Genomic DNA, 21,151 nt, shown 5'->3' with positions numbered 1-21,151 from the left:
GATTCTTCGCATGATTTTTACATGTTACTGATGTGTGAAGCACTTTTGGTATTTTTTTTTCTCTTTCTTTTTTTGTATTTCTTTTTGAAATTTTTTAAAGATTTATTTTTATTTATTTGAAATGCAGAGTTAGAGATCTTCCAACTGCTGGTTCCCTACCCAACTGGCTGCAATGGCTGGGGCTGGGATAGTCAGTGGCCAGGAGCCTGGAACTCCATCTGGGTCTCACACTTGGGTGGCAGGGGCCTAACCACTTGGCCCATTTTCTCTTGCTTTCCCAATTGCATTATCAGGGAATTAGATCAGAAGCCTCTGGCCTCTGTCACTTTCTACCTCAATGCTATGTAATTCTGAACTACAGTATTTTTTAAAATTCTTTTTTAGCTAATGAGGTGTTTTTTTAACTTGACTGTCTACAGATCTAAAGGTCCTAAGTTTCACAGAGGCTCTGGCAGTGATGTTAGGTGACTTGGTCAACTTGATGTATATATAATTCCTCCCGCCCAGTTTTACATGTTTCTGGTCTTCCTGCAGATGAGTGATCCAGTATATGGCCCTTACCATTTCTTAATATTTGTTTTAATTGGATTGACTACCTTTTTTATGTTAAATTATCAATTTGACAGCCTTCACATACAGATACCATCTACTGGTTGTTATTATTAGTGAGGAACTATATAGCTTATCACTGTGTAGAGCCCATCCTTGCATAATTTACTATCCCAGACAGAAACATAAAGGGTTGGTAGACATCTGTAAGTTGATTTCCACCGGAGGAAGTAACTCAAATTCTAATTTGCTATTCAATTAAAATGAATTGCTAAGGTAGCCTTGGAAAGTGTAGCAAAGTGATTAAGGCCAAGGACTTATCTGCCAGATTAGACTGCCTGCTTGAAATCCTAACTATGTTTATGGAAAAGACAAGTCACATAACTTTTCTACTTCTGCTTCCTGCTAGTCTGAAAAGTATTATCTGCTCATTTGTTTTTATGGTTATTGTGAGGTCTAAATGTATCATTCATGAAGTATTTAGATTGGTACTGAACAAAAATATGTTGTTATTTTTCATAGTAGTTTGTTATCAGAAGTCATAGAAATAAGAGATTTGGAGAGTGCTGGCCTCTAGTGTTCCCGTGGTGGCTGTCTGCTCTTTGACCACGATGGTGCAGGGCGTATCAGATACCACCCCTCCAAAGCCCAGCTGCACTTTGACCTCTGAGACTCTGTGGTTAACACCACCACAGAGCTGTGCTCAAGAAGAATTGTTTCTTTCTTCCCTTTTTTATATTGCAACAAAATAATAGCTACCTTATGCTATAAATTCTGTTTCCTACACTTCAAGCATGAATTTGCTGGACCCAAATCTAAAAACACGCCTCATTATATTTCATATTGTCTTTATCTCAGTTGCTGAGGATCTCGGATGGATAAATCATTTCTTTGATTTTTATCTTAGACTATTTCTTAGGACTCTTTTCCATCATGCACAGATACCTACAAGCCCAGCAATAGGCCCTTTTAACATGCCCAGTGAATCTGTTCTCCAAAGAGGAACACAAGAGGCTTGGCAGACATTTTAATTCCAGGATCAATTTGACTAATAGACAATTATCAAAGAACAATTTTTAAGATTCTTAAGTGTTTAATTCACATTGCTAATATTTTTCTTTTTAAGGAAAGAGATAAAGCTGCAAGAATTATTCAATCTGCTGTAATCAATTTTCTAGCTAAACGACGATTGAAAAAAGAGGTTAATGCAGCACTGGTAATTCAGAAATATTGGCGAAGAGTTTTAGCACAGCAAAAATTGTTAACATTAAAAAAAGAAAAACTGGAAAAAGTTAAAAAAAAATCAGCATCTGTTATTCAGGTAGAGTATATTTGACTCATTACTAAACTTAAAAACTCTTAATGGCATTTTTTAAGTAGGAAGGCAAAATGTGATAGTTTTAAATAATTATATTTTAAGATCTTTAAATGCAGGCATCCTCAATATCTGAGGGGAATTGATTACTGGACCCAGCAGATACCAAAAATGTGGTTACTCAAACCCAGAATGTGTTTTACCTTTGTCCTGATATGTTTTTGAAATGCAATTTTTTTTAGACCACAGCCACATCCATTTTTTTATGTGTTATCTGTGGGTTTCTTTTGCACTGTGGTGGCAAAATAGACTTTTTGAAACAGAATTGGCCCTCAAAGCTAAGTACTTGCTATGTGATATTTTATATACAAAAATTTACTGACCCACGATCCCAATGAATGTTCTATGTATGCTTAAAAAGAATGTGTATTCTGTTGTTGTTGGGCACAGTGTTCTATAAATGTCAGATAGCTCCATTTGGTTGTTGATGGTCAGTTCTTTGATATCCTTACTTATTTTTTTCCATTCATTCTTTTGCTGAGGCAGAGGTGACAGTCTCTAACATGTGGACATGTGTTTTTCCATTCAGTTCTTTGAGTTTTTGCTTCATATATTTTGAAGGTCTGGTTAGGTCATACACATTTGGGATTGCTATATCTTTTTGGTGAGTTGACTCTTTTCATTATGTAATGTCCCTCTTTATCCTAATGATTTTCTCCTCCCTTTTCTCTCCCCCTAAACTCTGGCAATCAGTGCTCTTCTTCTCAATAGTTCATTCTTTTCCAGAAAATCATATAGTTGGAAACCTTTTGATTTCTGTCATTTAGTAACATGTACTTAAAGAGTACTCTATACTTTTCCAGGCTTGTTAACTTATTTTTTATTAGCAAATAATATTCCTTGGCATGGGTATATTAGAACTTTTTATCTATTCAATTATCAAAGGATATCTCAATTACTCTAATTTCGGCAATTATAAAAAAAGCTTCTATAAACATTTTTGTGCAGGATTTTCCATGGACTTGTTTTGAACTGTCTTGAGTTGGGGTGATTGTTCTATTGCACAATAAGACTATGTTTAGCTTTTCACATAACTGCCAAACTGTCTACCAAGTGGCTGTCATTTTGCATTCTCTCCAGAAAAGAATAAGAGTCTCTTTTGCTCCATATCCTTGCTAGCATTTAGTGTTGCCAGTACTTTCAATTTTAGCTATTCTATAGGTAGATAGTGGTATCACATATTTATCAGTTTGCAGATCTCAAATGATGTTGAGAAACTTTTCATATGCTTATTTACCATTTAAATATCTTCCTTAGAAAAGCATCTATTCAAATCTTTTTGCCCATTTAAAAATTTTTTTGCTCATTTTAAAATTGTATAATTTCTTATTGAGTTTTAAAGGCTTCAGATATATATATATATAATTTAAATATAAAACCTTTATCAGATGATTTTTTTGAAAATATTTTCCCTTAATCTGTGTCTTGTCTTTTCCTTCTCTTAACAGAATCTTGTAAGAGCCAAATTCTTAAATTTTAATAAAGTCTAGCTGATAAATTTTTCTTTTATGAGTAGGATACTTTTTGTATTTGTCTAAAGAGTGATTGCCAAACTAAAGTCGTTTAGATTTTGTACTGTTGTCTTTTAAAAGTTTTTATAATTTCATATTTTTAAACTAATAAGAACAGATACTACACTTGATCTTAGCCAAAATGCTGAGAAGCGATTATATTTTTATTTTAGTTAATTATTATAAAAGGTAAAGAGATTAACTTTTATATTTTTGCATGTGGATGTGACATATTTTAGCATTTTTTAAAAATAACTTTCTGGCCGGCGCCACGGCTCACTTGGCTAATCCTCCACCTGCGGCGCCAGCACCCCAGGTTCTAGTCACGGTTGGAGCATCGGATTCTGTCCCGGTTGCTCCTCTTCCAGTCCCGCTCTCTGCTGTGGCCCGGGAAGGCATTGGAGGATGGCCCAAAGGCTTAGGTCCTGCACCCGCATGGGAGACCAGAGGAAGCACCTGGCTCCTGGCTTCAGATTGGTGCAGCGTGCCGGCTGTAGCGGGTATTTGGGGGGTAGTTTTACTGAGTCTTGACAATAAGTAGTATTTGTCCACCAACTTTGTTTTTCTTCAGTGTGCTATTGAGTATTGATTTTTTTTGCCTTCCCATCTAATGTTAGAATCACATTGTTGATTCTAACAGTAACTAGGTAGGATTTTGACTGTGGTTGCATTGAATCAAATTGGACGAACTGAAATCTTAATAATACTGATTCTTCCTCTTCAAGAAAGTGTCTGTTCATTTAGATCTTTTAAAACTATGGACTGTTTCATCAGAATTTAGAAATTTTGTTCATAGGTATCTTGTACATATTTTTTAGATAGATGTGTATGTAGATGTATGTGTATGTATTTTAGATATATGTGTATGTATTTTGATGCTAATATAAATGTTGTAGTCTATAAACTTGTTCAATTTGCTATTATTCTAGGATATTTTTGGTTAGTACTTTAAATTTTCCTGATAATATCATCTGTAAATAAGTATAGTTTCATTTCTTCCTTCTTTTATTGCTTTCATGATATTGATTAGGAATGGTGAGAGGTCCTTTCTTGCTTTGTTCTAAATCTTAAGGGAAAGGATATAATTTCTGACCATGAAGTCTGATGTTAGCCATAGGTTTGAGGAGCTAATTTTTATCAAATTGAGGAAGTCCCCCTTATCCATAGTTTATTGAGATATTTTCCTCTCCCTTATTTTCCTCTGTCATGTTCATCATTAATAATTTGTTCTGATCTTCAAATTAATTGATTTCTCCATCTCCATTCTATTAGTTCATTGAATTTTTTGTTTCAGTTATTGTGTTTTTTAGTTCTATTATTATCATTTGATTATTTATCCTTTGATATCTTTACTGAGACATATCTTTACATTAGGTTCTACTTACTAGAACATTTTCAAGTTAGCTATCTTAAAAAATACCTGTGTTAGGTATTTCTAATATATGTGTCATCTCATCACTGGCGTTAGTTTTATCTTTAAATGTGCAAGTTGAAAATTTCCTTTAATGTATGCCAAGTCATTTTTACATTTCATTTGAGTTTTTTAAATATGAGAGAGTGTTTTGTTTAAATCCAGTGGAGAAGGTTGATATGTGTTAGCAGATAATCCGCTTGTTAGGTTGAGGCCAGAGGTTCATATCTGCCTTCTATGGGTATCAGTCCCATGTGTGTTTTCACTCAGTAGCCACCCTCAAGTCTAGATCCTGATCTGTATCTTCAAATATCTGGGGAAAAAAAATAAAAATAAAGGTAACTGCAACTCTAAATACTAGAGTTCTTAGTACTTTACTTTGCTTTTACTTTGCCTTTTCTGCTTTACTTTGCCTTTTCTTTATAAAAATTTGTTTACTTATTTATTTGAAAGAGTGACAGAGGGAAAGACAGAAGTCTTCCATTTGCTGGTTCTCTCCTTGAATGACTGTAGTAGCCAGGTCCAGGTCAGGCCAAAGCTTGACCAGGAACTCCATCCAGATCTCCCACGTGGGTGAAAGGGGCCTAAGTAGTTGGACCATCTTCCTCTGCCTTCCCAGGTGCATTAGCAGGAAGCTGAATCTGAAGCAAAGATGCAAGGCCTTGAACAACACTGTGATATGGGATGTAGTTATAAGCAACTTAACCTGCTGCACCACAATAGTGGTCCCCCTGCTTATTTTTTAGGGCAGCTTACTTATAAGAGATAGCTTATAGTTAGTTTTCAAGGTCATTTTGCACAAATAACCTTGACTGTACGTCAATTCATGTTTTATTTAATTACATCTCTTAATATTAAGAGAAATAATATAGAGTATGTGTCATTTCTTCTCAGGCTAAAGAGTAGGAACAGGATTTTAGGTGACATTTAATAGAGAAGGCAGTAAAACTTATAAAAATGGCCAGCAGGAGACAAATGTTCTCCATAACTTTCTTGTCCTTGGATAGATGTGCTTGGGTCAAGCATAGCAGCATGCGCAATAAACACTGTTAAAGAAGTGTGAGGTGTTCAGCTACTGTACTGTCCAACAAATACTTGAGAAAAATTAAGACAGCTCCCCTCTTTATATTTTGGACAAATATATCATCTTATTGAATTTTTTTTGCCAGGTATCTATAATTTCTAAATTTTTAGAAAGAAACTAATGTTATTCCTAAGTAAATAGTAACTGAAAATGATTTGATTTCTTTATTTCCCACATTGCTGTATGTTGTTCCTTGGAATCCAGTTACATTGGTTTTAGGACCTTAGCAGATACCACAAAATCTGTGAATGTTCAAGTTTTTTATACAAAATGAATTTTATAAGCTAGTGCATATTATTCTGTATACTTTAAACTTGTCTATAGATTGCTTATTATACCTGAAAATACAATGTAAAAGCTGTGTAATAGTTGTTATACTGTATTGTTTAAAGGAAAAAGGACAGGGAGACTACATCTACATGTTCAGTACAGATGCAATTTTCTTGTCCCAGACATTTTCAGTCTGATACTGGTTGAATCCATGAAACCATGGAGACAGAGGACCAACTATGCTTGTATTATTGAGCCTGTAATATAATGGTATAGGATCCCTCAATTAAGTAATTTTTGGTCATTTTAAGATAGTAAATAAAGGGAACATATAACATCCAGAGAAATAAATAATAGGAAATAAATAAAGGGATCCTATAACATCCAGAGAAAACGCATACAAAACCATTTAGGATCAGTAGGTAACCAAGAATAATATTACAATAGTTTTATTTTGACTCTTTTGCTCCTATTATATATAACAAATTTGTTTATATTGCTTATGACTCTGGAATACAAATGCAATGTAAATATAATGAGGAATGAGATATTTATTTTTGAATTGGCTACAATACTATCCATGTAAAAACTAAAGTACAAGTCAGAGATAAGTAGTAAAAATACACTGGTTTTCTAATTTAATGTTTTTATTTGTAAACAGAATGTTAGAAAAATTAGTATTTTCAGAAATGTTAAGTATGGAACGTTACATCTATTTTACTTTGTTCTTTCTTACCTTTCTCAGGGGTATTGGAGAAGATACTCTGCTAGAAAAAGATTTCTGAAACTGAAATATTATTCAATCATTTTGCAGTCTAGGATAAGAATGCTAATTGCTGTAGCATCTTATAAGCGATATCTTTGGGCTACAGTTACAATTCAGAGGCATTGGCGTGCCTGTTTAAGAAGAAATCAAGATCAACAGAGATATGAAATGTTAAAATCATCAGCCCTGATAATTCAGTCTGTGTTCAGAAGGTGGAGGCAACGTAAAATGAAATTACAGCTAAGAGCTGTGATTATTCTGCAAAGAGCTTTTAGAGAATGGCATTTCAGGAAACAAGTTAAAGAGGAAAAGTCTGCTGTTGTCATACAATCATGGTATAGAATGCACAAAGAATTACGGAAATATATTTATATTAGATCTTGCGTTGTTATCATTCAGAGAAGATTTCGGTGCTTTCAAGCCCAAAAGTTATATAAAAGAAGAAAAGAGTCTGTGCTGACGATCCAGAAGTACTACAGAGCCTATCTGAGAGGAAAGATTGAACGCACCAATTATCTGCAGAAACGAGCTGCGGCCATTCAACTGCAGGCTGCTTTCAGGAGAATGAGAGCTCGTAATTTACACAGACAGATTAGGGCTGCCTGTATTTTACAATCATACTGGAGAATGAGACAAAACAGATTTCGATTTTTAAGCCTTAAGAAGTGTGTTATCAGATTGCAGGCACACATAAGAAAACATCAACAGTTACAGAAATACAAGAAGATGAAAAAAGCAGCTCTTGTAATTCAAACTTATTTCCGAGCTTATATTACAGCCAGGAAAGCTCTAGCAACTTATCAGAAAATACGTTCTGCTGTCATTGTTCTACAATCTGCATACAGAGGGATGCAAGCCAGGAAAACATCTGTTCGCATCCTCACATCCATTGTAAAGATCCAATCATATTACCGTGCTTATCTTTCCAAAAAGAAATTTCTGAAACTAAAATATGCTACAATAAAACTGCAGTCAATTGTCAGGATGAAACAAACACGTAAACAATATCTACGTTTAAGAGCAGCTGTAGTGTTTATCCAGCAGTGGTACCGGTCCCAAAAACTGGGTGCACAGAAGAGAGAAGAATATGTGCAGATGCGGGAATCTTGTATCAGACTGCAAGCTTTTGTTAGGGGACATCTGGTCCGAAAGCAGATAAGGTTGCAGAGAAAAGCTGCTATTTTACTGCAATCCTATTTCAGAATGAGAAAGATGCGGCAAGACTACCTGAAAATTTATAAAGCAGTTGTTGTCATTCAGATTTACTATCGTGCATACAAGGCACTAGTCAATCAGCGAAAGAATTTCTTGCAAGTCAAAAGAGCAGCTACTTGCTTACAAGCAGCTTACAGAGGATATAAAGTACGGCAGCTGATGAAACAACAGTCTGTGGCTGCCCTTAAAATTCAAACTGCTTTTAGAGGCTACAGTAAAAGGGTGAAATACCAATCTGTGCTTCTTTCTGCTGTAAAGATTCAGAGATGGTATAGGGCACATAAGACTGCTTGTGATGTAAGAACACATTTTTTAAAGACAAGGGCAGCAGTGATTTCTCTCCAGTCTGCTTATCGTGGCTGGAAAGTTCGGAAGCAGATCAGGAGGCAGCATCAAGCTGCAATGAAGATTCAGTCTGCTTTTAGAATGACTAAGGCCCAGAAACAGTTTAGATTGTTAAAGACAGCAGCAGTGGTCATCCAGCAACATCTGAGAGCATGGATTGCAGGAAAGAAGCAACGTATGGAGTATATTGAGCTCCGTCGTGCTGCATTAATGCTTCAGTCTACATGGAGAGGAAGAACACTGAGAAGACAGATTCAGAGGCAACACCAATGTGCTGTCCTCCTACAGTCATACTGTAGAATGCATCTGCAACAAAAGAAGTGGAAAACTATGAAGAAAGCTGCTCTTCTGATTCAAATGTATTACAGGGCTTACAGTATTGGTAGAGAACAGCATCATTTATATTTGAAGACAAAAGCAGCTGTCGTAATTTTACAGTCAGCTTACCGTGGTATGAAAGTGAGAAAAAGACTAAAGGATTGCAACAAAGCAGCAGTCACTATACAGACTAAATATAGAGCCTATAAAACAAAACAGAAATATGCAGCCTATAGAGCCTCAGCTATTATAATTCAGAGATGGTATCGAAATATTAAAATTGCAAGCCATCAACATAGGGAATACCTTACTTTAAAGAAGACAGCAGTTAAGATCCAAGCTGTTTATAGAGGTGTTAGAATAAGAAGACATATTAAACGCATGCATATGGCAGCCACTTTTATTCAAGCCATGTTTAAAATGTATCAGTTGAGAGTAAGATACCATAGACTGAGACAAGCTGCTGTTGTAATTCAAGTAAGATATAGAGCATATTATCAAGGTAAAATTCAGCGTGAAAATTACCTGACATTTTTGAAAGCTGTTAATATTCTTCAGGCAAGTTTTAGAGGAGCTAGAGTTAGACAGTCTCTAAGAAAGATGCAGATTGCAGCAACACTCATTCAGTCACACTATAGAAGATACAGACAGCAAACACACTTTAATAAGTTGAAGAAGTTAACAAAAATAGTACAGCAGAGATACCGTGCAGTGAAAGAAAGAAACATGCAGTTTCAAAGGTACAACAAATTGAGACAATCTGCAATATGCATTCAGTCAGCGTTTAGGGGAATGAAAGCCAGGAGACATTTAAAAGTTATGCATTTAAGTGCTACCCTTATTCAGAGGAGATTTAGAACTCTAATCATGAGAAGAAGATTCCTCTCTCTCAAAAAAACTGTTGTTTGGATTCAGAGAAAATACCGTGCAAAACTTTGTACAAAGCATCACTTACAATTCCTTAAGTTGCAGAGGGCAGCTATTCAAATCCAGTCATCATATAGAGGATGGGTGGTGAGGAAAAAGATTCAAGAAATGCACAGAGCTGCTACTTACATCCAGGCTACTTTCAGAATGCACAGAGCATATGTGAGATACCAGGCACTGAAACAGGCCTCACTTGTGATCCAACAACAATACCAAGCAAAGCGAGCTGGGAAGCTGCAGAGGCAGTGTTTCCTCACACAGAGACGTTCTGCTGTGGTCCTTCAGGCTGCCTTTAGGGGCATGAAAACTAGAAGACATTTGAAAAGCATGCATTCCTCTGCAACTCTTATTCAGAGTAGGTTTAGATCTTTAGTGATGAGAAGAAGATTCATTTCCCTCAGAAAAGCTGCTATTTTTGTTCAACAGAAATATCGAGCCACCGTTTGTGCCAGGAAAAAATTGCATGAATTCTTGCAGTTACGAAAAGCAGCCATTGTGATACAGTCGTCTTACCGAAGACTCCAAGGGAAGAAGTTACAAGAAAGGCACAGGGCTGCAACTGTCATTCAGGCCACTTTCAGAATGCACAGAACATATGTTACATTTCAGACTTGGAGAAATGCCTCAATTCTAATTCAACAACGTTATCGAGCATACACAGCTGCAAAACTGGAGAGAGACAATTTTGTCAGGCGATGGGATTCTGCTGTGGTCATTCAGGCTGCTTATAAAGGAATGAAAGTGAGACAGCATTTACAGAAAGAACACAGAGCTGCTGTCATTATACAAAGCACATATAGAATGTATAAGCAGTACTGTCTGTACCAAAAGCTTCAGTGGGCTACAAAATTAATACAAGGAAAATACAGAGCAAATAAAAAGAAACAAGAAGCTCTTCTACACAACACACCTAAGGAAGTAGCAGCAACTTGTATTCAGGCAAGTTTTTGGGAAATGAATATAAGGAAACATTCAGAAATAGCATAAGGCTGCTGCTGTTACTCAGAAGCATTTTAAAGCCTTTAAAATAAGGGGGTATCTCCACCTTAGAGCAAGAAGATATAGAGCATTAACAGCAAGGCAAACCTAAGCAGTTATTTGCATGCAGTCTTCTTACAGTGTATGCAATTGGCTACCACACTGATTCAGTCACTCTACTGAATGCACAGGTCCATGGTTGATTTTCAAAGAGAACTATGGTTATTGTTGTTCAGAGTTATTGTGGATCATATGTCATAATGAGAAAGGAAAGGGAGAAATTTTTAGCAGTTCAAAAATCCATCTGAACTGTTCAGGCTATGTATTTAGGGGAAGTAAAGTTACACAGGAATTGAAAGCGCTGTCAGCAAAACACAGTAGCCATTGTTAACCAGTCTGTTCTGCTGTAACAGAGTGAAAGCTCAATATGAAGCTGTGCAAAGGGGGCGATGTGATTCACACATGATGTAAAGCTTCTCTACTTGCTTGTTCACAGGAAGCAGAGAATCGGGCTGCCATGAAAATTCAAAAAGCTTTTCGTAAAATGGTCACAAGAAAACTGGAAACACGTAGATGCGCAGCCCTGCGAATTCAGTCCTTCCTTCAGATGGCTGTGTGTCGAAGAAGATTTCTTCACCAGAAAAGAGCTGCGGTCACACTGCAGCAGTATGTCAGGACATGGCAAACCAGAAAACAGTTTCTAATGTATAGAAAGGCTGCAGTGGTTTTACAAAATCACTACAGAGCCCTTCTGTCTGTAAAACATCAAAGACAGTTTTATTTACGAATCAGGAGCAGTATTATCACTATTCAAGCTGCAGTTAAAGGATTTATACAGAAAAGGAGATTTCAAAAAATTAAAAATAGCACCTTCAAAATTCAGGTATTTATATATTTGAATGCAAAGCTTTAACCTTTTCTGACCAGTTTTTGTTAGAATTTATAAAGCAAACTAAAACAGATCATGAAAATCATAGTGTTGTGTGTAAATTACCAACTTACTTAAAACATAAAATATAGGAACCAGGTTAAATAACTTGCGAGTGTTGCACAGAAAAGACAGGTGCAGGAGTTGAATCCAGGTGCTTCAGCTATTTCTGTTCTACCTATAATAAACTGAGCTTTGAACTTAGATGTGAAATGTTAGTGTTTTACTCGGTGGCTGTTAAACTTAGAATACTGAGTTGAAGGATCAATTGGAAATAGCCAAGTAAATTGTAAAAGGAATATTCAGTTGCAGCAGATTAACATGGAAAACTCCAAAACCTAAAGAGAGCAATAAAAAGTGATATGAAACTACTTTGGCAATAGAGGCAGTAAGATTCTGGCTCTCACTGTCTAACTCTGCCTGGCAAAAAAAAAAAAAAAAAAAAAGACTTAATGTGTGTCAGAGTCATGATATGATCATATCTCTGCAGTTGATTATTTTCAGCCTTAAGCGTATGTTAATTGTCCTTAATATTGATTCTCCAATTTTATAAAAAATAGCTCATTGCATATTTCTTATATTTGTGTATTTACTAGGCCATGTGGAGGAGATACAAGGCTAGGAAATATTTACGTAAAGTGAAAGCTGTCCGCAGGATTCAAGCCTGGTATCGGTGTCAAAGAGCACGCAAAGAATATCTGGCTGTGTTAGAAGCTGTTAAAATTATTCAAGGTTACTTCTATACCAAACTGGAGAGAGAACGGTAATATATTGTAGCTCTATGGAAGAATGAGAGTATCTTGTGTATGTAGCTAAGTGCTCATATAAAATAACACTATTGGGTGGGCTTTGGCTCAGTGGGTTAAGCCGCAGCTTGGGATGCTGCATTCCATATCAGAATGCCAGTTTGAGTACTGGCTACTCTGCTTCCGATCTAGTTTCCTGCTGATGTACATCCTGTGAGGCAGCAGATTATAGATTCAAGTGCTTAGGCTTCTGCCACCCACATGGGAGACCAGATGGATTTTTGGAATCCTGTCTTCAGCTTGGCCTTGTCTTGGCTCTTGTAGGCATTTGGGGAGTGAACCAGCAGATGGAAGATGAAAGATCAATTGATCTCTCTCTCCCTCCCTCCTTTCTCCCCTCCTCCCCCTGCCTTTCAACTAGTTGTAATAAATAAACATTTAAGGGAAATAACACTGTTCATTGAATTGTCTTATATATTAAAGTAATTTAAAATTACTTTCTAATAACTACTTTTTTAGATTTCTAAATTTGAGAACATCAACAATTACCATTCAGAGAAGATGGAGAGCTATACTTTCTGCAAGAATAGCTCGTGAGAACTTCTTAATGATAAAAGTAGGTATAAGAAACATTTTTCCAAGAACTACTTTAGGAAAATAACAAAAATATTGTTTTTATACCTATGTATGTATTTCACATATACATATTATAGTCAATTGGAAATTATATTCTTCAATAAAAACATGCATATTTGTTAGTATTGTGTATATATACATATTTATGAAATATTCTCAAACTCAAGTTTGAATGAGTTAAGTGAAAATAAATAATGTTTGGGGACAGTCATAATGTAACATTAAACGTCAAAGTTTTAAAGTAGCTAAAATTCCTATGATCTTTTATTAAATAAATCTGTTAAAATTCTTACTACTGACACTTAATGTATTTGTTCCTTGTAACAACCTTATGAGGCAATTACTCTGTAAGCCCACTCATTTTACAGATGAGGAAACAGATTTAAAGAGATAAAATGGTATTTCTCAAGGTCATTTCACTATTTGGCAAGGGAATTAGGCTCTAAAACTAGCCTTAAAACTCACCTAGCTTAAATGACTTAAACCATTTTAATTCATATCCTTTTTAGTATATTTGTTATACTTTGGTTGTGAGCATATCTGTGGGATTGCGGTGTGTAAAATGCAATATATGGTTCTTGAAGCTATGTAAAGTTTCCCTCATAGCTGTTTATAATGTCCACTCTGCGCTTACTGTAGCTAGCATTTTTGTCAGATGCGTTTGTCCTATAATAATCTTTGTTCTTTTCTGCCTTACTGTGAAAATAATCAAGAAGATAAGAGGGAAGGAGCCCTAGGTATTATTGATCCTGGCCTGCTCCTTCATTTTTGGCTCTAGATTTATATGAGTTTAGAAATAACACTTCATCACCTGTCATATCTATGAAATACAGAACATTTTAAAACTATAATTGTAAAGAAGATAATTGCCCATCCCATTTTATGCTAAGAAATTCAAGAGCCTCTTGATTCATTGAAATTTGTACTATTTCCATCTATTAATGATACTTGCAAATTTTTCCTTGTAGAGACATCGAGCTGCTAGTGTGATCCAAGCACATTTTAGAACATATAAAGGAAGGCAGGTCTTTCTTCACCAGAAACCTGCATTGATCATACAAAAATATATCCAAGCCAGGGAGGCTGAGAAGTGTGAAAGGATGAAATATGCTGAATTAGAAGAATCTACAATTATTCTTCAAGCACTGGTTCGCGGTTGGTTAGTAAGAAAAAGAGTACGTATTTTTAAGTAGACTTTCTCAGTGTTATGAAATGAAAGTATTTGATGTTAAGTAGTGTGAAGAAATTTTGGATGTTAGAGAATTTCAGAACGAATACGTGTGCACTGTTAAATTCATTCAGCTGACAAGAGCACTGTTTTGACAGACTTTTGTTCTGTGACCCTGCTTTTTCCTAGAGATGCTCACTGCCAAGGGTGAAAAATAAAATTTCTCTTGCATAATAACTTTTTTTTTTTTTTTTTATAGGCAGAGTGGACAGTGAGAGAGAGAGACAGAGAGAAAGGTCTTCCTTTGCCGTTGGTTCACCCTCCAATGGCCGCCGTGGCCGGCGTGCTGCGGCCGGCACACTGCACTGATCCGATGGCAGGAGCCAGATACTTATCCTGGTCTCCCATGGGGTGCAGGGCCCAAGCACTTGGGCCATCCTCCACTGTACTCCCTGGCCACAGCAGAGAGCTGGACTGGAAGAGGGGCAACCGGGACAGAATCTGGCACCCTGACCGGGACTAGAACCCGGTGTGCCGGCGCCGCTAGGCGGAGGATTAGCCTAGTGAGCCGCGGCGGCCGCATATTAACTCTTTAAAAAGAACTGATGGAAGTATGAGACAAAAAAACCATAGTTGAAGAAGGACAATTATTGTTCAAGTAGCTTTTTGCTACCACAAATCAGCTCTTTGACATATATGTCTCATTCCTGCAATAGCTTCCACATTTCATTGAGAAAAAAATCCATATTTAGGATGCTCATGAGACATTTCCAGTGTGTAAAGTCTTGGCATAGACAAAATAATAATGAGATTTGAAAATAAAAAGAACTATTTTGTATTTTGTTCATTAAGTATAAATTGGAAGTCTAAAGGTCACGGGTTACTGCAGAAAACTTATACTATATGAGTCTTAGGCTCACTTGTGCTAGACTAATATTGGAAAAATAATTCATTTTATTTTGTCTAATTTAGTATCACCATCTCTAATAGTCTTCCTGTAACCTATTTTAGCTTTAATGTTTATACCTTTCTCATTGTAAGTAGATTGAAAAGCCTTAACTAGTGTTATAGAGAATATATTGAGCAGTTTACTTAAATTAAATGTTATTATTTTTTAGTTAAGTGCCCAAAATGTACTTTTGCTTTCTATGCTATGAGTTTTGTTACACTGTTAAAATATGGTTAATACAGATTAAGAGTTATGAGTGTTACACTGTTAAAATATGATTAGTACAGATTATAATAATTTTGAATTATAATGTAACTAATACTAAAAGTATTTTTTACTAGTTGATAGATTTTGATATTGAGTTTATACAAAAATAAACCTTAATTATCTTAGGAGTCAGAGAGTTAATAATTAATGTGCTACTCTTCCCCCCTCTTTAGATTTTAGAACAGAAAACCAGAAGTCGGCTGCTCCGCTTCACAGCAGCTTCGTATTATCACCTGGCTGCCGTCAGCATCCAAAGAGCTTTCAGACGTCACCTTGCTGCGAAGCATGCTAACAAGCAGGTTAATTCAGCCATCTGTATTCAGGTTAGCAACAAACTCGATGATACAGTTTTTCTGTTAAAAACTTTTCATATATCATAAAGAGTTTCCACACACCTTATTTGAAGGGCATATAATATTTAGCCTTTCACCATTTAGCCAGTAGGATGATTTGAGGGTTAGAAATTGGCTGATGTTTTATTGCACAAGAAACCAAACTGAATTATTCTGTTTTGTAGTTGTACTTATGAACAGTTCTACCAGCAGAATATTTCTCTACATCCTTCATCCTTGCAAGCACAGGGCTTTGGAACACTTTCTGCTTTCTGACATTCTAATGAATGGGAAAACGATCTCATTTTTGTTTTGATTTACTCAGTTGCTAGCATTTTTCATATGTGTTAGTTTATTCAAGTTTTTATCAGTGTATTTTAATTGTATTTTTGTGTGCATTACTCATTTTTCTGTTGGATGCTCTTATGATATTAGGTGTGCTTTTTATATTCTGGAGAAGGATCTATATATATACATAAAATATTGAGTGACAAGTATTGCAGAATGATGTATACAGCTGAATATAATTGATACAAATTGTAAAATGAAGGCAGTGTTGTGCACGATGAAATACATGTGTGCACACACACACAAGTATATGAAGGGTTTGCACCAAGTGGAACAGGGAAGTGATGCTACTGGTGAGGGCTGAAAGCTACTTCAAGGGCTAGCATTGTGACACAGTGGGTTTTGCTGCCACTTGTGACTTCAGCATCCCATGTGAGCACTGGTTCAAGTCCCAGCTGCTCTATTTCCTATCCAGCTCCAGGCTCTGGCTTCCATCTGACCCAGACCTAGACATTTGGGGAGTGAACCATTGGTGGAAGATCTTTCTTTCTGTCCTCTCTACCTTTCAAATAAATAACTTTTAAACATACATACATCAGTATACTGTTCTTTTTCTTTCTCATGTATTTAAATATATATATGTATTTTTTTAAAATCTTGAAGTAAAAATGAGAACAATCCTTATATGTTTTAAACAGAGATGGTTTAGAGCAAGCTTACAACAAAAGAGATTTATTCAGAAAAATGATAGCATGATAAAAATTGAACATGCTGTTCAAGAATGTCTGAACCAACAAAATAAGGCTGCAACAGTAATACAGAAAGCAGTGCGCCAATTTCTCCTTCGCAAAAAACAAGAAAAAATTAGTAATGGAATCACTAAAATTCAGGTAAATGAAAATTATGTGATTTTTAAGATTAGGACCTGAATTGATTTAATTGAAATGATACTATGTATAAATGTATTAAAAATATATACATTGTGGAAATAGACAAAGATATAAGTTTAAAACCTTGGCTATATTACTAAAGTTATTATTTTATCTCTTTAAGGCTTTATGGAGAGGCTATTATTGGAGGAAGAAAAATGATTGTACAAAAATTAAAGCTATCCGACTAAGTCTACAAGTTGTTAATAGAGAGATTCAAGAAAATGACAAACTCTACAACAGAACTGCACTTGCACTTCATTATCTTTCAACTTATAAGCACCTTTCTGCCATTCTTGAAGCTTTAAAGCACCTAGGTTAGTTATTTTTGAGATATCTTGAATAAGATAAGGAATGCTTAACGAATGTTGTAATGGTACAGTATTAGCTAAAACTTCATTTTGTTGCTGTGAATTTACCTAATTTTTTCCCTTTCAGAGGTAGTTACTAGATTGTCTCCTCTTTGCTGTGAAAACATGGCCCAGAGTGAAGCAATTCCTAAAATATTTGTTTTGATCCGAAGTTGTAATCGCAGTGTTCCTTGTATGGAAGTTATCAGATATGCTATACAAGTCTTGCTTAATGTAGCTAAGGTAATTTTCCATTTTAATAATAAAATATTCATTGATCAAGAAACATGACCCTACAAATTAAGTTTATGCTTTCTCATCACTAGAACTTAGATCTAAGTTAAAATTAATTTATGTGCTAGAGTCTGAGGGGGAGGGGTGTTTAATCTGTTAAGAACTACAGATAGAAACTCTAATTTTAATATAATTTTATTTCTCCTGCTTTTCCAATATTTATAACAGTGATGACTGACATTGAGTATATACTACATGCTAGGAGTTCTCATGCATTTTTTAACTGACTCCTTATAAAAATCCTCAAATATAGTTTGTATTCCCATTTTATAGAGATGGAATAAGTTATATTCATTAGTTTCCTCTTCTAAAAACCTAAGTGTGTTAAATTATGGACTTGAATTTAAATTCACTCTGTCATGAAGCTGCTGCTGTTACCTGCTGTATGTCTCAAAACAGTAACACCTCATTGTAATCACGTCTGCCAAAATGTGATTGCTACAACATACTTACCCTGCCATGTTCTGTGTATTAGTGTAAGTCTTTAGCTTTGGATTATACCAAGCTAGATTGCTGGCAATCAAAATTATTAGTATGAAAGATTTCTCTTCCCTACCCAAGCCCTTAGAGCACTACCACAACTTAGAGCACATTGAGCTACATTTTCATATTGAGAGGCAGGGGATAAGAGCGTAGATTCTAATGCCTGGGTTTGAATCTCAGCTCTGCAGGTAATGACCTGCATTAGAGGTTGCTTGGCCTCTTAGTGCCTCACTTTCCTCAACTGTAAAATGGATAGAGTAACAGTACCCATCTCAAAGTATTATTTTGAGGATTAAGTGGGTTAATGTATGTAAGTACTTGATACACTAACATGCCTTATAACTGCCAGCTAATTAATGTCATTTTGTTATTTGTGTAACCATGCAAATTGAATATGAATCTAATGATACAATTATATAAATGCACATTGGGATAAGTATATCCTAGATTTATTAATGTCACACTTTTTTAATTTCAAAGCAGACTCATTTTCTGTTCAATAGCATACATTAACGTAACTAAGTAGATCTTGGCTTTACTTGTTATCTTACCCTGTGATTGACTGTCATACATAAGTTCTTTTCCTGAAAGGAAAAGAAATGGTCTTATCTTTAAAAACTTCCTCTTAATTACTTCCAGATGTTCATTGTGAGAGATTTTAAACTTTCTTTTTGACTGGTCAGTTTCTAAAATTACGTATCCATTGTAACTTTTAATTTCATTCTCTTCTTTTCAAGTATGAGAAAACTACTTCAGCAGTTTATGATGTAGAAAATAGTATAGATACATTATTGGAGCTTTTGCAGATGTACAGAGAAAAACCTGGTGATAGAGTTGCAGACAAAGGTGGAAGCATTTTCACAAAAACTTGTTGTTTGTTGGCTGTTTTAATGAAGACAACAAATCGAGCCTCTGTAAGTATTAATCAGTTACTTTTTTTTTTTTTTTTTGTAAAGATTTATTTGTGTATTTGACAGGCAGAATTACAGAAGCAGAGGCAGAGAGAAGTCTTCCATCCACTGGTTCACTCCCCCAAGGATCCCAATGGCCAGAGCTGGGCCGATCTGAAGCCAGGAGCCTGGAGCTTCTTCCAGGTCTCCCACATGAATGCAGGAACCCAAGGGCTTGAACCATCCTCCACTGCTTTCCTAGGCACTTTAGCAGGGAGCTGGAAGTGGAGTATCTGGGACTCAAACTGGCACCCATATGGGATACCAGCACTGCAGGCGATGGCTTTACCCACTATGCCACAGTACTGGCCCCCTAATCAGTTATTTTTCTAGGTTCTTAAGACTATGACTTTGGTACTTTTAACTCATGTATGTGTGTGTGTGTGTGTGTGTGTGGTTGTGTGTGTGGTTGTGTGTGTGTGTGTGTATAAGTTGTTTCTGATGTTAAAGAAATGAAATTCTGGAAATAGAATTTATTCCATCCAGATAAGTAACCAATTCACATGTACCGAAGGGAATAAATTATCCTAGTAAGGTAGAAAACTAGATATGTAGAACTCTTTATCTTCCTGTTGTGACTATAAATGTATTTCAAGTTTTTCTAAGGAGATACCTCTGAGTTATTCTCTGTAGGTATCACAATTAATATGGGGGTAGCCATAAGCTATGATTTGACTGTGTTTGTTATCATGGTAACAGTGGGGAATAACTGAAGATTTTAAGTTAGGGAATGATATTTTCCAGTTTAAGTTTTAATATCATTCTGGCTACTGACTGAAGAATGAATCTGGAAGAGCACAGGCAGATATAGGAGGGAGACACTAAGGAAGAAGGCAAGTACAGATATGGAATGATCTCTGCACGAGACTGTACTTGACTTAGGGTTGTGTCACTGAGACAAGTGGATGACTTCAGAAGCTTTGACATGATAAAATTCACGAGACTTGATAACTGGGTGTGATATTTCTGTATGAGTTAATGTACAATTTTTGAATATTTGACTTCTTTATAGTTGTCTTGTAGATTAGTTCATCATTTAAATCAGTCTGCCTGCTGAAATGAAAGAGCTTTGTCCTTTGTTGTTAAAAGATCAACACTTACTGTGTATAGCTTATTATGATGGTTGTGTTATTCTAGAAGAGATAAAAATTCAATTATTATTCTTTTTTTTTTTTTTATTTGACAGGCAGAGTTAGACAGTGAGAGAGAAAGACAGAGAGAGAGTTATAGACAGTGAGAGAGAGACAGAGAGAAAGGTCTTCCTTCCATTGGTTCACCCCGCAAATGGCCATTACGGCCGGTGCAGCGAAGCCAGGTGCCAGGTGCTTCCCCCTGGTCTCCCATGCATGTGCAGGGGCCAAGCACTTCAGCCGTCCTCCACTGCCTTCCCGGCCCACAGCAGAAAGCTGGACTGGAAGAGGAGCAACTGGGATAGAAACAGAATCCGGCACCCCAACGGGGACTAGAACCCGAAGTGCCAGCGCCACAGGTGGAGGATTAGCCTAGTGAGCCGTGGCGCCGGCCAATTATTATTACTTCTTAATAAATGTACATTTTCTCTTTTAGGATGTACGAAGTAGGTCCAAAGTGGTTGACCGTATTTATAGTCTTTACAAACTTACAGCTCATAAACATAAAATGGATACTAAAAGAATACTTTACAAACAAAAGAAGAATCTTTGTACAGGCACTCCCTTTATTCCAGAAACACCTGTGAGGACCAGGATGGTTTCAAGGTAAGCAGTTAAGTGTACTCCGTAGTTTTTTGTCACTATTCATTAATTGATTCATTCATTAAATAGATATTTATTGAGCACTTACTATACTCAGTATATTGTTCTTAACTATAGAGAAACAAAATATGAATGAGAATGTGTGGTAAATATAAAGGAGGCATTCTAAGTAATGAAGTAATAACTTTGAGCACTTAACTTTATAACTTTGAGCACTTAATCATTATTCAGCAAATTCCTTGTATTAAATAGTTAAAAGCTAAGGCTAAGCTTATTATCATTTTATTGTATCACTGTTTCCCCCTACATGGAGAACAAACTTTAGAACCTGCCAGAAATTCCTCTCATA

General features: G+C 35.8%; 1 protein-coding gene and 1 pseudogene across 1 annotated transcript in view; one reads left to right on the top strand and one right to left on the bottom strand.

Moving 5' to 3' along the window:
• The window catches only part of ASPM (assembly factor for spindle microtubules), a 53,165-nt gene that overhangs the window by 26,325 nt on the left and 5,689 nt on the right, over nucleotides 1-21,151 (top strand). The window contains exons 17-28 of the mRNA XM_008268710.4: nucleotides 1,676-1,870; nucleotides 6,946-10,710; nucleotides 11,246-11,632; nucleotides 12,274-12,440; nucleotides 12,943-13,039; nucleotides 14,028-14,234; nucleotides 15,617-15,766; nucleotides 16,762-16,953; nucleotides 17,117-17,309; nucleotides 17,431-17,585; nucleotides 18,857-19,033; nucleotides 20,636-20,805. Coding sequence (XP_008266932.3) covers nucleotides 1,676-1,870; nucleotides 6,946-10,710; nucleotides 11,246-11,632; nucleotides 12,274-12,440; nucleotides 12,943-13,039; nucleotides 14,028-14,234; nucleotides 15,617-15,766; nucleotides 16,762-16,953; nucleotides 17,117-17,309; nucleotides 17,431-17,585; nucleotides 18,857-19,033; nucleotides 20,636-20,805 — 5,855 coding nt within the window. The remainder of the gene's footprint in view (nucleotides 1-1,675; nucleotides 1,871-6,945; nucleotides 10,711-11,245; nucleotides 11,633-12,273; nucleotides 12,441-12,942; nucleotides 13,040-14,027; nucleotides 14,235-15,616; nucleotides 15,767-16,761; nucleotides 16,954-17,116; nucleotides 17,310-17,430; nucleotides 17,586-18,856; nucleotides 19,034-20,635; nucleotides 20,806-21,151) is intronic.
• LOC127483645 (U2 spliceosomal RNA) lies at nucleotides 3,497-3,592 on the bottom strand (annotated as a pseudogene).

Source organism: Oryctolagus cuniculus, chromosome 13 (assembly GCF_964237555.1).
Source record: "Oryctolagus cuniculus chromosome 13, mOryCun1.1, whole genome shotgun sequence".
NCBI classification, from domain to species: Eukaryota; Metazoa; Chordata; class Mammalia; order Lagomorpha; family Leporidae; genus Oryctolagus; species Oryctolagus cuniculus.
Note: the sequence above shows the minus strand (reverse complement) of the source record. Positions and strands in the feature narration are given on the sequence as shown.